Consider the following 15,141-nt stretch of genomic DNA (forward strand, 5'->3'; position numbering starts at 1 on the left):
TTTGAATTTGTGACCCTCCCACGTTGACCACAGTTTCTGCGGTAGGCATATTAACCGACGGGGCAGGCTTATCAGCGAAAATTGTAAATCTACACAAGTAGGAGAACTCATAGATTAACGAAGTGCAGACGGGGTAGAAGTTAATACAATTTTTCCTGTGGAAGCCCTGGCAATGCCCTGCTACCTGCTGTTTCAAGAGTTCTGAATGCCGCCTCAGAAGCCGGGAGTAAACAGGGATCCAGGAGAACTGTTTACTTTCTGTAGCCTATCCTTCTTCCTTTTTCCCTGGCCCTCAGCAGCCAATCACGAGACGCTGAGTGGCCAAGGATGGGAAATATAATTCATCCTTTGATGTCATCAAGGGAGCAAAGGATGTGTGATGTCATTACCCCTACCTCTGCCTTTTTGGTGAATTGGTGTACCGTGGGAGTACAATGTTTGGAGCAAATTGCTGACATTTTCAAATACAGTAGGCACGAAAACTTGTGGCACTCACAGATTCCCTTCAGAATATGTATGTGTAAAATTTCATCATGCGGAATTATAATTAGGTTTACAATTTTGCAAATGTAAATTGAATTCTAATGTGCAATTGTATACTTTATGCATATCATGAGTTAGCTTATTACCTCCCGGAGAAATTACTTCCTCTCAGCATTCCATGAACTTTAGGGGTGTTTCCGCCTCATCACTACACTGAACACAAATTTACACCAGCTCCTGACAGGAGGAGCCTTATGTGTGGTTTCAGCAATATACAGAATGACCTGCAAATCAGTAGCAAATAACGACAAATATACGAGTTTGTCTGAGTTCACCAACTCTTACCTATAGGCATTCACAAACTCACCCTTGCAACTAAATTTGCAAATACATCAAATCCAGCCGACTAGTACATTTTCCACATTCATAATTGGCCAAAGCCAATGGAAAAAGCACCAGTTGTAATTCTTGGAGTGAGATTTGGGAAATTCCCTGGGCAAGGAAAAATATATGTGTATTGAAGTTAACCTTAAGCGCCAAACTTCTTGTTAATGGCGCCCAGTGTGCCTTTACTTCTCATACACTGTTCAGCCACAGATCAAACCCTGTTTGTGACTTCATGTGGTTCAGTTCCCGGGTCAGACCTGCCTTTCCTTTCCGCTGCGTAGTTGGAAGGGTTTTTTAGGAGTTTGTTGATGTAAGCGGAGCAAGTTACCTCACTGGTGGATGTTAGTTTTAGATTGGAACCAATGTGGGAACTAGATAAGGCCCATCCTTCAACTCGAGCTGTATACGTAAATCGTTCCCAAGGAATGCGAACGTCCTGGCTGATTTTTAGGTCAGTCTTGCGAGCACGACGGGGAAGTTGCTTTGGTTTATACAGTTTTGTAGTGACAACATTTCTCTGGCTCTTGCGACAGGGGCCAGCTTCGAAATTGTTTCGCGCATTTCTCCAATAAAAAAAATTCATTGTCTTTAGTGGAAGTCAAATTTAGGCCCATTTGTACCTATCACACTCAGCAATCAACGAATCTCCATTTTTATGCGCAAGAATGCATTTGGCCCAATTAATGTTTGCCCATGAAAGTCTGACGGACAAATGTTTTTTTTTACCTTTCCTTTCTCTTCAATCCTACCTGCTAATTTGGATCCTCTAATCTCCTTCTGTGTAGCTACCAAAATGGATGACTGAGTTCAAATAGATTGTGCATTGCATAATACAGAAATATTAAAATAGTAATCTAACTTTCTATTCAGGTCAAATATTAGAGGTTCAAACAAAGGCATGCATATTTTATTTTTTAAGGATAAATCATAGTTTCCAAATCCATTAATACTCTAGAATGTTTCCAAATCTCAGTTCAATACATACAATGTTAAAGTTACAAGCATAATACTTTGCGGTGGTAAGTCAATGTCTCTGTCTTTTTCTATGACATGCATGTGGCTAATTTTACTGCGTTACGATCTTAAGTTTAAAGTTTTGGCCCTTACAATTCGGCTCATAGACTTCATCATGACTCTTATTACTTTTGGCAGAGATAATCTAACTTCATATATGGTAATATATGTTCTGTATTATTCTCCATTGAGTGGGGAACCATCTCAGTTGCAAACTTGTATATCCGTGATAAATGCATCCCAATGATAATTTGCAAATGGTTGGTGATTTTCATTTTGAATTACTTACATCCTGTTTCAATGGAAGAGTTCACTCGTGTGCATACTTAATTCAGTTCACAATTTCACTCCTTCAGAATAAATCATTCTCTGTTTTCATCTAGCCAACATATGTTTTGCTTTTCTGTGTTTTGCCTGTCAGCTTTTCGAAAGCTCAGATTGCAAAACATGAACAACAAGAAAAAGGTAATATACAATGTAATTAGCGACTGATCTGTTCAATCACTGTACCCATTTCCAGTTCAGTTGGTACAATGCGGTTGGACCAATCATGTGTGCTACCGAGTTAAGGGTAGAGACAGGCTATCTCAAGTTTAAATCATTACAGATAAATAAATATCCACCCTGAGGTGTGGTTTGCTGGTTAATTAAACATAGATGCTGTTAGTAGTGATATACTGCTTGTTACTTCTTGTTTCTGCTAGTTTGTTGCACATGGTAATGCATTTTATAGGGTGCCTCCAGACAGGTTTATCTAAGTGAAACCTCTCCACTCTACCCTAAAAATGTTGAGCTGCAAACTCTGCCACCGTCTGGGTGCCACAATATTATGAAAAATTTCGAATAAGTATACTTGAGTCCAGTTTCTTATAAACTGTTATCAAACTTTAATCAAAACGTCTTTATTAACATTCCTTTTGTTCATCATTCATTGCTTATCCTTTACTTTTGTTTTTTCCAGGATTCGTGATTAAATTCGCCTTACTATCCATGGAAATTAATGTATTTCCATTTAAAAGCCCTATTCATTTCAAGCCTCAGCTCTTCACTAGGTTCCTATGAGAGACATCCTTTACATTGCATGCAATACATTGCATGCTATTACAACGCGGTCATTACAACGACTGCGTTGTTACATCGGATACCTTTACAACACACGTCATTACAACAACTTGCTGTAGGGGCACAAGGTGTTGTATTTAAATTCCCTACTGTTGCACAGACTGGAGTTGGAATAGTACATTATACTTTTCCAACATTCAGCTCCCCTACAGCAAGTCATTCTAATGGCTTGCTTTGTAAAGGTATGCAATGTAACAATGCGGTTGTTGTAACAACCGCATTGTAATGGCATGCGATGTATTGCATGCAATGTAACATCGCATTTTCGGTTCCTACTTATGGTAGCAGTATTCCAATACATACTTTATTTAACCTTCTCTCTTTGATGTGCTCATTATATACTGTTCTAAACCTGTGATATACTGCATTCGCTTGAGTGGAAGTCAGTCAAGGATCAGTGTACAGAAGATAGCTTTGGACAAATGTGGTAGCCCTTTGTGTTTGGTGTGACAACACCAAAAGGAAGTATTTCCCTTTAAAGTAAGGTCATGTTCACTAAGATGTATACTCCATAGTCATTGTCTGAAAATCTTAAATATCATTCAATTAATTTTGTCAGATACGATTGTTTGTAATATATGTTTACAATTTAGCATTGCCAGGAGAATCACATGTACATCCTCTGATGTCACCATGTCAAAAAAATAGAGTACTATATAGTCCAAAGTTACCTTCAGTACACTAGACATGAGTAGACAACAAGGATCTTAGAATCTCCCTTAGTTTAATGATGTTTAGTTGGGTTTTGTGTTTTGTCAGGGCATCTTTATCAAATGGGCACTTTATGGCAAGTAATTACTTTACTTTCTTTTTATTTATTTTAATACAGTTTATTGAAAGCTAAAAATCACAAAATAACTCAAAGATATGAAAAAAGTTCCTTACAAGTGTCCATAAACCTCCTGTTAAATCCTCAATTAGTAACTAACAATGTTGTATATAGGATCAAATTCCCTCACTGTACATTATGAGTCTATTTCTTCCAAGTCACCAAAGAGTTTTGTGACTATAGAGAGAAACAAGGCTGAAAGTCAACTACCTTCATAGGTAATAGGTAATTGAACACAGAGATGACTTGCAATATCCTTTTAAAGCATGGTAGGGGTACTTCATTTCTTACTTTACATAGTCATACAATACCTCTTACCAAAAACCTCTTAGTGGCACTCTGCGGCGAGACGTCTGCTGCATTTTAACTGAGTGGGCTGTCCACCAAACTTTAAATAATGCCATAAACATTTAAGTTTCAGTTATTCCAAAGGTAATAATTGTCTGACTAATATTTTGTTTCCAAGAGACATACCGCCAGATTCATCATTCTCCCGTTTTGCGAGGCCCTAATAGCGATTCATAGCGAATCGCTATTAAGGACTCGCAAAACAGGATTCATGTAGGAATCGCAATATTTTTTGCGATTCCTACACATTCTTTATTTGCGATTAGCAAATTGCTAATCGCAAATAAGGAAAAACTCCCCATGCATTCCTATGGGCCAAAAGGCCCATAGGAATGAATGGTGAGTATTCCTTATTTGCGATTAGCAATTTGCTAATCGCAAATAAGATAGCGATTTGAAGGGTGCCAGGGGTGTTCAAAGGACACCCTGTAGCACCCCTCAAATGATCTGTGACACAGGTGTTGCACACACACATGTCCAAAGGACATGTGTGTGTGTAACATGCAATTCAGAAAAATGCATTTAAATGGATTTTTCTGAGTTTTCGCAATTTACCACGAGGTCTGACCTCGCGGTAAATTGCGCCTAGAAATTGCGAATTCGCAAATTTAAATAGGATGTTGAATTGCATTTAAGGAATCTCAAATAGAGATTCCTTAAATGTCATTCCTCGCAAAATTGCGAGATCGCAATTAGCGATTTTTACATTTGGGATGCTGAATCCCAAATGCAAAAATCGCTCTCGCAAAGGGCCGGATTCTCAGAATCTGGCCCTTTGCGAGCGCAAAAAAGCTTGATGAATCAGGCTGATAATCACCAGAAGACGCAATGCAATAAAACAAAGAGACAAAAGACCACACACATTACTTCTCCTCTGTGCACATATCATTATTGAAAGCGGACTGTGAAACCTGATGCAATTGCCAAGATCCGTTTAACTTATTATATATTTTAGTCTACATTCCACCGTGACACCTGTAAAGCATGTACACGTATTGCAAGAGTACAATATTGACAGTGATTTCCAAGGGAAATTGTTGTCTCCTCTTCTGATAAACACATTTTTCCCACCAGTCAAACCGCTCCCTGTAGACAGGTTTCCTTTTCCGATAAGGGTGCTTATCTCGGCTTATCCCTCCTTCCCTTCAACCGCCAACCAGCTGGCCTGTATCTCGCATCTCCTACAGGCCATAGAGAAATGTTTGACTTTTTGCATCTTGTCCGAGTACATCTTTGTGTAGATAAGCCTTGGCCGCATTCCTCTGGCATCCGTTTTATCACCTAACTTGTTGATGTGGGAAACCATGGTCCAATAGCAGGGCTTCTAGAGCGACATTAAATTATTATCTATCAGGACAGGTTGTTCTTTACCCCCGTTTTTCAACTATCTTCATTTCAGATCTTCGTTTTATCTATATTTCAAGGGATTACTTAATCATCTTCTGTGATGAAATTACATTAATGCTGTTGAAATCTTTCAAAATGAAATTATCTTTCATTGGGCTGTTTCTAGGTGCCTTTTTAACTATCCTCAAATGGTGAAGCAATGCTCTTTCCAGTTCGAGGGAGAGAGAAATATAGAAAACGAGATCGAGACAGATTAAGAGTGTGTGAGTGTGTGTGTGTGTGTGTGTGTGTGTTCCGCTCACATATCCCATCAAACCTGATTACTTAGGTTGCATGTTCACTGCTTCTTTTTCTGGAAGCCTCCCAAGTATTGCAGACATAACCATGCTCAAAGCTGCCAAAAGCTCTAGTGTTCAGGCCTGGTGACTTCCAGAGGACAAGACTCATTAAGTCCCTGCAAAGCATAGCCCTTGCTTTGTCTTCCCACTCTTGTTGCACCGCCTATGGAACCAATGATTAGTGGCAGGGTGGATCTACTGGACTGTAAATTCACATGCAAAGTATACATGCAGCGATTGTTGCCATGCGGTAAATGTGCCCAGCACCATGCAGTTATGAGTTAAACACCAAGGATTGGGAAATCACCGTGTTGGGCTGGCTGCAAGTCCAAACGGAATTCCAAATTCAATGGGGTTTAACGCATACATTTACCACGTGCTTCAAGTATGCAGTAACTATATGCTGCCGTTGGAAATAAGGAAATGGGAATGAGACTCGGCTGCTGCTGGACCTGTTTTCAAGGTCAAGGTCAAGGACATGTCTCCTTCAGGAGTTGTACTTGTGATTTCAGTGACACAACTGTAGCAAGGGTTAGTTCTTGTGCTGTTTTTCGTTGAGTTCATTTGAGGTTCTGTAGCCTCCAACCTGTGGTTTGTGGACAACAGGCCCTCCCTTACTTCTTTAAGATCTTGCTTTAACTCTATCCACATCGTTGCTCGTTCTCTAGCATGAGTCCTATCAAAGATAGCTTTGAATTCTATAAGACGGTCTTTTAAGTCCCTCTTGGACAAAGGGGAGGCAATGAGCAGCGAAAACATGTTCACATCTGATCCTGCACCCGAGTTAGTATCACATCTACTCAGGAACTTGATGATTGCTCCACTTCCTCTTTGCGTGGACGACATGGTGATGAACTGGTTCGCAAGGTTACACACACATCGGCATGTGCCGCGCGCCCCATTGATATACTGGGATTTCTCTCTGTTTTCTGCTACCATGCAGATGTTTGCCAACCCATACTGTATGTTATCTGGGGAAGCATCACCGCCATCTAAAGGGGTCCAAACATTTCACAGGTCCATGGGATCAGAAGAGGGGAGAGCAGGGACAGGAATGATTCACTGGGTCTAGGTAAGTTTGTGCCATAACCTCTCCCAAAAAGTCTTACTTGAAGTGCTTTGGTGGAACCACCCGGCTCATCTTCTGTCAGCACTAAACTTCTGCGTCGTCACTTTCGTAGGAGCAGTTTACCGGCATGCACTACCCCCTCCCCCCAGGGCTGTATTTGTCTGCCCCACCAGATGTGCATGTTATGTTCAGTGCTCCTTGAACCTCTAACTCTGTTGCTTTGTTCATGCTGGTACTGCCATCTTGTTCTGGGTCGGCGGGCACCCGGCCGAGTGACACTCTGGTTTAATGCAAGGAAGTGACCTGTGTGGAGTTCGTCGGCCCCCAGCGAGCATTTCTCGGTCAGGAGTTATGGCCCCAGGATCCGTGAAGCTACTAGTTGGGGACCTGTCTCACTCGGGACAGGGCTCAGAGTGTTGTGCTTGTGCTTAGGGCACCACCACCGTAACCGGGCTTCCCCAGGCTTGTTTTAACAGATGCATTTAAATTGATTAACTGATCTAGTGTCTTGAAAATAAATTATAGACATTCCTTAGGTAAAAAGGTGCCCACGTACAACTCTCTGTGGCTTCAGATTATGGTGAAGTCCTTTGACAAAGGACTATAAAGCGTTGTGCGCTGTGTGGACAGCCATAGTAAGTTTCTTCTCTAGAGCACAGTACAGGGGATTTCCCCACATTTTTTGTTTAACCTAATGTCTCAATTAGTTTGATACTTATCACACAGTCTTGAATGCTTGCCTCCCTTGATGCTCATGTCAAAATGACACTCACCTCATAAAATACCGAGTTTAAATGATAGCTTTGCATTAAATGTTTCCAATGTCAGACACATGGATCTCTGTAAGTGAGAAGTATCACTGACCTTCTCCCATGTAAAAGGTATTTGGTACCTTGTCGTCACTCGTGAGCCATTAACTCTGACGTCAGATCCGACAAGAGGATAATGCACTGCGCACATCCGGTTCACCTCATTAAAGGAATCCTGCGCATGGAAATGGTTCATTTATTTAATTCCTGTCTCTGTAGAGCATCGTCTCACTTTTCCCCATGACTTCCTGTCTCTGAATGATTTTTCCTAGAGTCTGACCTCTGCTTCTCTTTTCTATTACAGTAGGTTGTGACCTTGACCCAGAGTAAGATAGGTAAAAAAAAAGTGGTAAAGAAGGAGGAAGTAAAAACAACTGAAAAACTGTGTCACAGGGAGAAAGCAGGAACTTGCAAGAGTAAGCTAAAGAGGCTGGGGCTGTCTGGTGGTGGATGAAAGAGGCATCAGGTGGAATCACAACTACAGTAAAATTTTGAGCCCCAACACTTTTTCTTTTACAAATTAAGCACTATACCATGCACCGCACAGTCTTAAAACAGTAGCTGCTAGATTCATCAAAGACCCGTTTTGCGAGTCTTTAATATCGATTCATAAGGAATCGCTATTACAGACTCGCAAAACGGGATTCATGTAGGAAACGCAAAATAAATTGCGATTCCTACACATTCCTTATTTACGATTAGCAAATTGCTAATCGCAAATAAGGAATAACTCCAAGGCCCATAGGAATGAATGGGGAGTATTCCTTATTTGCGATTAGCAATTAGCTAATCACAAATAAGATAGTGATTTCAAGGGTGCCAGGGGTGTCCAAAGGGCACCCTATAGCACCCCATAAAAGCAAATTTACACAGGTGTTGCGCACACACATGTCCAAAGGACATGTTTGTGTGTAACATGCAACAGAGAAAAATGCACTAAAGTGCTTTTTTCTATTTTTTCGCTATTTACCACAAAGTCAGACTTCGTGGTAAATAGCGACCAAATATTGCGAATTCGCAATTTCAAATTGGTTAATGAATTGCATTTAAGGAATCTCTAATAGAGATTCCTTAAATCCAATTCCTCGCAAATATGCGATTTCGCAAATAGCGATTTTTGCATTTGGGATGATGAATCCCAAATGCAAAAATTGCACTTGCAAAGGGCCAGATTCTCAGAATCTAGCCCTTTGCGAGCGCAATTTACCTTGATGAATCTAGCTGTAAAGCCCAGAGTGAAGCTTACTGAAAATAGCTGAGCTATGCTTATTTTCACTTTCTTCAGTAAGCATATGCATAACCTAGCTAAGCTAATGAGCTACAGTTATCTATGGTAAGGGAGTAGGAGGTTCTGTGGTGTAGATTTTCATGAATGCGTTTTTTTTCGCTGATTGCTGCATTTCACCAGTGGGAGGATCTTCTTTGGATTCCATGTACCACATAATGTGTTCAACTTCCAGCAGCTGCACAGCTTCATGTCAAGCTGTGCGTCTCAAGACTCTAAAGAGATAATGCAGACACCTTATCTATGCATGAAGACTTGCAACCTCTACCGCCAATCATATTCTGCCGACACAATTTTGCACACACATCAGTGATCATAAATGACCAATGTGAGTCAGTGAAAAATACTTTTCCTGTCAAAAGGCGGACTCCACAATGCAGTTTATACATAGAGATATGGAGTGTGTCCCCAGTTAGCACCCTTTCTGACACAAATCATCTTGCCTCCAAAAAGGGACTGAAAACTTGATTATTCTAATTATCACACTACCACTTTTCTTATTATTTTTGTTTAGCAACGGTGAACCTAAAAGTGATTGAGTTTTTGGTGTTGCATTAAACAACCTTCCCCAATCTCTCACCCATATAACAGTTAGTGAACAACAGAGATGTTTTTATTCCTATTTTTATTGAGTTAAATATAACATACAGGCATCAAGTAAAAGTAAGCTCAAATCAGAAGAGCTACACCTTGCAGTATGAAGGTGCAGTAATACAATATTGTCCCCTTGAACAGTAATATTTCACAAATAACTTAATGGTGGCACTAACTTTCCAGACTTTCGCCTTTATCATAAGTCCTTCTCACTCCGACAAGCTTCTCGCTGGCTATCTCAGGAAACCTCCCCTTTTTCTCCCCTCTGGCTTACTGTCGAACAGGAATTATTGCTTCCTTACTCTTTACACGAGGTAATCCGCTTCACCTCTAAAGCCCCATGTCTTAACCCCCTTTTATTCAAGCATACCTCTTCTCTTCTACGGCCTTTAGTTTCCTCTACCTCGATCTCTCAGGAATCCTTCCTACTATTACCTATATGGTACAACTCACTCATATTAATAAACAACAGACCTATTGCATGGCCCTCCTGGAGAGCGAAAGGTATCATCTGGGTACGTCATATGTTTGATGGCTCATCCCCCTGTTTGTTTCCTCAATTCCAATCTCAATTCCACTGCCCTTCCTCTTTTGCAAAGAAATTCCTCATCCTTATGGAAACTATTTTAGATCGTTATTATTCTCTTCCTCCTGAAAGCCCACCAGCCTCGTTTCCCTCTCTACTTACCGTCCTCTCTACTGTTCCTAAAGCTTCCCTTATTTACCGATATTTCTCAGCCCCTGACCCAGACCGCCTCAAATCGAAATTAGAATTATCTTGGGAGAAGGATTTGGGTTCTTTATGGTCAATTTCTCTTTGGGACAAAATATGGGCCAGATCTTTGAAGATTTCCCGCACTGCCTCTCTTACCCAATCCCTATTTTTCTTCTATCACAGACTCTACCTTTCTCCTCTTTCCATTTCTCGCTTTCATTCCAATTCTATCCCTAATTGTTGGACCTGTAATGCTCCCAATGCAGATCTTCTACACCTTTTTTTCCTCTGTCCATCAGTTCGCATTTTTTGGACTCAGATATTCTCTCACCTTTCCCGTATTTTCAACATCTCTACCCATTTTTCCCTATCCATTGTGTTTCTGGGTAGCCTTTCAGACGATTTGGAACTCCCTTCACACTCTCACGGCCTTTTTGACCTTATGTTAGCCCTTGCATTACAGCACATTGTTTCTAACTGGAAATCCTTGAACAATTTGTCTCTAAATTGTTGGTGGAATCTAGTATGTCAATCACATAGACTTGATGTTGCCTTTGCATCCTCCTGCAAACCCTCCCGAAATGTTGAACTTTACTGGTTACCTCTCACTTTATATTTAGATCAATCTGCCAAAAAGACATATTCTCCAATTTCCTCAGATAATTTCAAACCCCCTTGAACACATGTACTCTTGCCTATAGTTTATGATGTTTCAATTTCACTGTTGTGATTTTTCTTTTTAAATTTACTTGTTTCCTTTTTGCTTAAGGTTCTTATTTTGAATAGTCACTAAATTTTGTGTATTTTACTGTACCCTTTGATTGACAGTTATTACTCACTCCTTATCCTAATACAATGCTTTTATTTACCTCCCTCCCCTCCCCTCCCCCTCCTCCCCCCGTAAATAATTCAAAATGCTTAGTTTTTCACTGTGATATTGGTTACCTATGTTTAATTTATCCCAATCTTTAACTTTTTCTTATATTTTTGCTGATGTCACCTTATTGTAATATCTGATTTTACTCTAATAAAGCTTTCAAACTTAAAAAAATATATATTTCACAAATAAGATATTCTGTATACTCAAATATCACAATGCATATCAAGATACCATTTATTCACATTTATAAATTCATCTTAAAAGATGTTTTAACATAAAAACACTCTTTCACCAAAGCCTAGTTATGGGGAATTTCATTACATAAATTCTTCAAAATATCCTTACACTATCACAGGTACCCGAATTCACTCTCTAGGCTCTGTTTTCCAAAATGTGTGTTTTCTTTGTGAAAAATTGATCCATTAAAGTTTATAAATGTACTGCTAACTGTAATCTCATCTCTTATGGATGACACCGAATTTCGGTGGTTCATACGCTATTTGCTCCACATCCTTCAGAACAAAACATATTTTTTCACGCGGTAGCAACATATAACTATTATAATAACACAGTTCGTGACATCTTCATTCCACAAGATACTAAAAAGATTACAATACAGAAAAATGAAATAAAATAATTCATTGGGCATATAGGGCGATATCTATCTCAAATCACAAGAATATATTAAATTACAATTCAAATTCCATGTAAATCCGGACGTTTTTAATTAATATAGAGGTGATAGGGGAGATATGATCTTTTCGAGATATTGTCTGAATAAGAGCATTCATGTACCGTTTGCATTGCATTTGTTCTTTTTACAGAATAACAACATACTTACGGATAAAACAAAGTTACTCGCTATGCTGTGTGAAACAGCGAAGCCTGGGTTCAAGTTCAGTGAAGACAAAGACAACTGCACCGTGCAACTGGGTTACAACAAAGAGCAGCCACACAAGTTTGCAGTATTGGCGGTTTCAGTTCAAAGTGAGTAATTTCTCTGTGATATGTACGTTATTGTGGGGAGTTTGGTAATTATACATTTTTGTGGGTGTTACGTGGTCTGTAAATGTCAAAATAAGTGCCAAAACATTGTCCTCACTTGCTAGCTAGACCTTTACCTGACCAGCTAGATGTCTTTGTATATCTATTACTCAGTATTTCTGAAATAAATGTTAATTTAAACAACACATGAAACAGTATTATTAGCGAACAGAATGAGTGGCAACCAATCGATTCCATCAAATGAAGTCACAGAAGAGTGATAAAGGCCACGCATCAAGAGTGCTTCATATAGGGCTGGTTCTTCTTAATGTTAATTTGTCAACCATCTTAAAAAGAATGATTTTTGGAAAATGTATGTGGAAGACATTGGCAATCCTGCAAAACACACTTAGCCTGAATAAATACGTGACTTAAAATATTAGAGAACTAGAAACTTAATCCCAGAAACTGTTTTTTCAATTACTACAAGAAATTATGTCACAGAAAACTGAAGGCCCCAAATCAGCCCCAAGACCACCTTTTGTATTATCTTAATTATTTTGGATTAATAGTACTACGGAGTAAAAGTAAATCAATTTAGAGTAAAGAACAATAGGAATAAAGTACATTCAACAATATTATGAGAGAGCACTGAGGATACCTCCACTTTCTCTAAGGTGTTCAGCAAAAGATGAGATTGCTATTTTCTGTTGCTATGCTGTGATGAACTACAATAAAACAGGAGACCTCATTGTTGGAGGAAGCTTCAGAACCACCACTGATCACCATACTATGATGAGATGCAAAAAACATATTTTTATCGGTAGGCGAGCCACTCATCACCTTTCCCACAAAATCTGATATTCATTGTCAATGGTTCATGGGTCCAAGCTATAGCTAGCTGTTCGATAGGAGACAATGAGCTATTGAACCTGACATGAAGAAAATCCATAGGTCTCTTGTCACAAAACCCATCAGTTCATAAAGAGACTTTCAGGAGTCCAAGGAGAAGGGAGATTGTTGGCTAAGGCTTTCACCAGGGATTGCACTTGTAGCTCTAAACTGTGACACACCAATGGATGTAGGCAAGGTTTTCTGTTTCAGGGGGCGTGGCTTGGGCGCCGATGGCGATGGTCGCCTGAGAGCTCGGCTCCGGGACTGAGCCCGAGATTATCCTGAAATTCGGAGGCTGCGGGGCACCCCAGACCCCGCATTCTGCTGAGCGTGCCGACGGCAACCTGCCGGGGGCCCTGGTGGAGTTTGGACGAGGGTTGCTCCGAAGAAATACCGAAGTTTGCGGAGTTGCGGAGTGCGACCCAACATGGCGCCCGGACTCCTTTGTCCCCTTGATCGGAACTACTGAGTTGAAGAGGTGTCGCGGGAGTCGACTGGCGCCCGGCTTCGCCATCCTCGGTTGTTCTGGACATTGGACATTTACAGGATTGGACCTTTTGCAACGGATTCGCACTCGGTTGGACGGCCGGACGGGTGCCCGCGCACTGGAGGGCACCGGGAGCGGATGCCCTCTAATCCAAGCGGTGGTCCGCCTCGCGACTCCGCAACTAGCTACGGCTTCCTGGCCAGTCCAACTACATGGGAGGCGCGACACTCTGGCGCCACAGATCATCCGAGGGAGTTGGTGGCCCTCACCCCGGGGCTATAGTGGGTGAACGGGTCTGCCCGACTCGGCGACGGCTGTCTCCGCCCCCTCATCGGTGCTCTCGGACGCCGTGGCGGTGGCGTGAGCCGAAGCGGCGGAGTCTCCACAGGCTCTGGAGAAGGAGATCGCCCATACCCGAATTGAGGACAAGCACCCGGGAAGGTCGGGATCGACACCTGTACACGGAGACACCTACTCCGGGACCCTCACGGAGTGCCCCTGGCAGCATGGGGAAACCTAAAGGAGCCAAGGGATCCAACCAGACCACCTCGGACTCTGAAGCCCAGGACAAGGAGGAGCATGGGGACCCAAAAAGATCTGGTAGCGCGCCACTGCAGCAACAGTTCGACCGTGTACTGGAGGCGATAGAGGCTACGAGGTCGGCCCTCCAACAGGACATTGCTCAGGTGGCGACGAGCCTGGGCCTCCTCAGGGCGGACCATGGCAAACTCTCAGACCGGGTCAAGGAGGTGGAGGGCACGGTGAAAACTTTGGAGCCGGCGCAGCGAACCTTGGCTGCGACGATAAAGGACGCCTTATCCCGAATCGAGACCCTCGAACGGAGGGCGGAGGATGCGGAAGGCCGCAACAGAAGGAACAACATCCGAGTGGTGGGCCTGCCGGAAAAGATCGAGGATGGCGACGTGGTGCGATACTTGGAGGCCTGGCTCCGAGACACGGTGGTCCCGGAGGGTCTGTCCTCCTTCTACACTCTAGAACGGGCCCACAGAGTCCCAGCACGGCCCCCACAGCAGGGGCGTACCCCGAGGCCGGTGGTGGCGCGGTTGCTGCATTTTCGGGACAGGGACTTAATCCTCAATGCCGCCAGGCACAATGGCCCGTTCCAAGTTGCGAACAGTCAGGTGAACATCTTCCCTGATTACACCTATGAGACGCAGCGTAAGCGGTTCTCCTTCCTAGCGGTTAAGCGCGAACTCAGGAGCGAGGGCATTCAATATTCACTCCTATATCCTGCAAGGCTCCGCATCATTGTCGACGACAAAACCCAGTTCTTCGACACCCCGGAGGAGGTCTGTGACTGGCTCGAACTGTACCGGACAGGGAAAGATGGTTTTTGCTCCTCGTCCCAACAGGCGGATGAGCCGGAACAAAGGAGGCGATCCAAGAGGGTCAGGAATCGCCGCGGCCGCACGGGAGGGCCCTCGACTGCGGAGACATCATCGGAACGGAGGGGAGTGTTGGAAGTACTGTCGGAACTGTCGGGAGCAAGAGACGAAGCCATCGAGGAGGAAGAAAACCCGGGTGCTCAGGGGGCA

At 42.3% G+C, this 15,141-nt stretch overlaps 1 protein-coding gene across 1 annotated transcript in view; it reads left to right on the forward strand.

Moving 5' to 3' along the window:
- Positions 1-15,141, forward strand: part of PODXL (podocalyxin like) — a 262,424-nt gene that overhangs the window by 179,492 nt on the left and 67,791 nt on the right. Inside the window, exon 6 of the mRNA XM_086918925.1 lies at positions 12,045-12,207. Within this exon, the coding sequence (XP_086775051.1) occupies positions 12,045-12,207 (163 nt within the window). The remainder of the gene's footprint in view (positions 1-12,044; positions 12,208-15,141) is intronic.

Source organism: Lissotriton vulgaris, chromosome 1_1 (assembly GCF_964263255.1).
Source record: "Lissotriton vulgaris chromosome 1_1, aLisVul1.2, whole genome shotgun sequence".
Lineage (NCBI taxonomy): Eukaryota > Metazoa > Chordata > Amphibia > Caudata > Salamandridae > Lissotriton > Lissotriton vulgaris.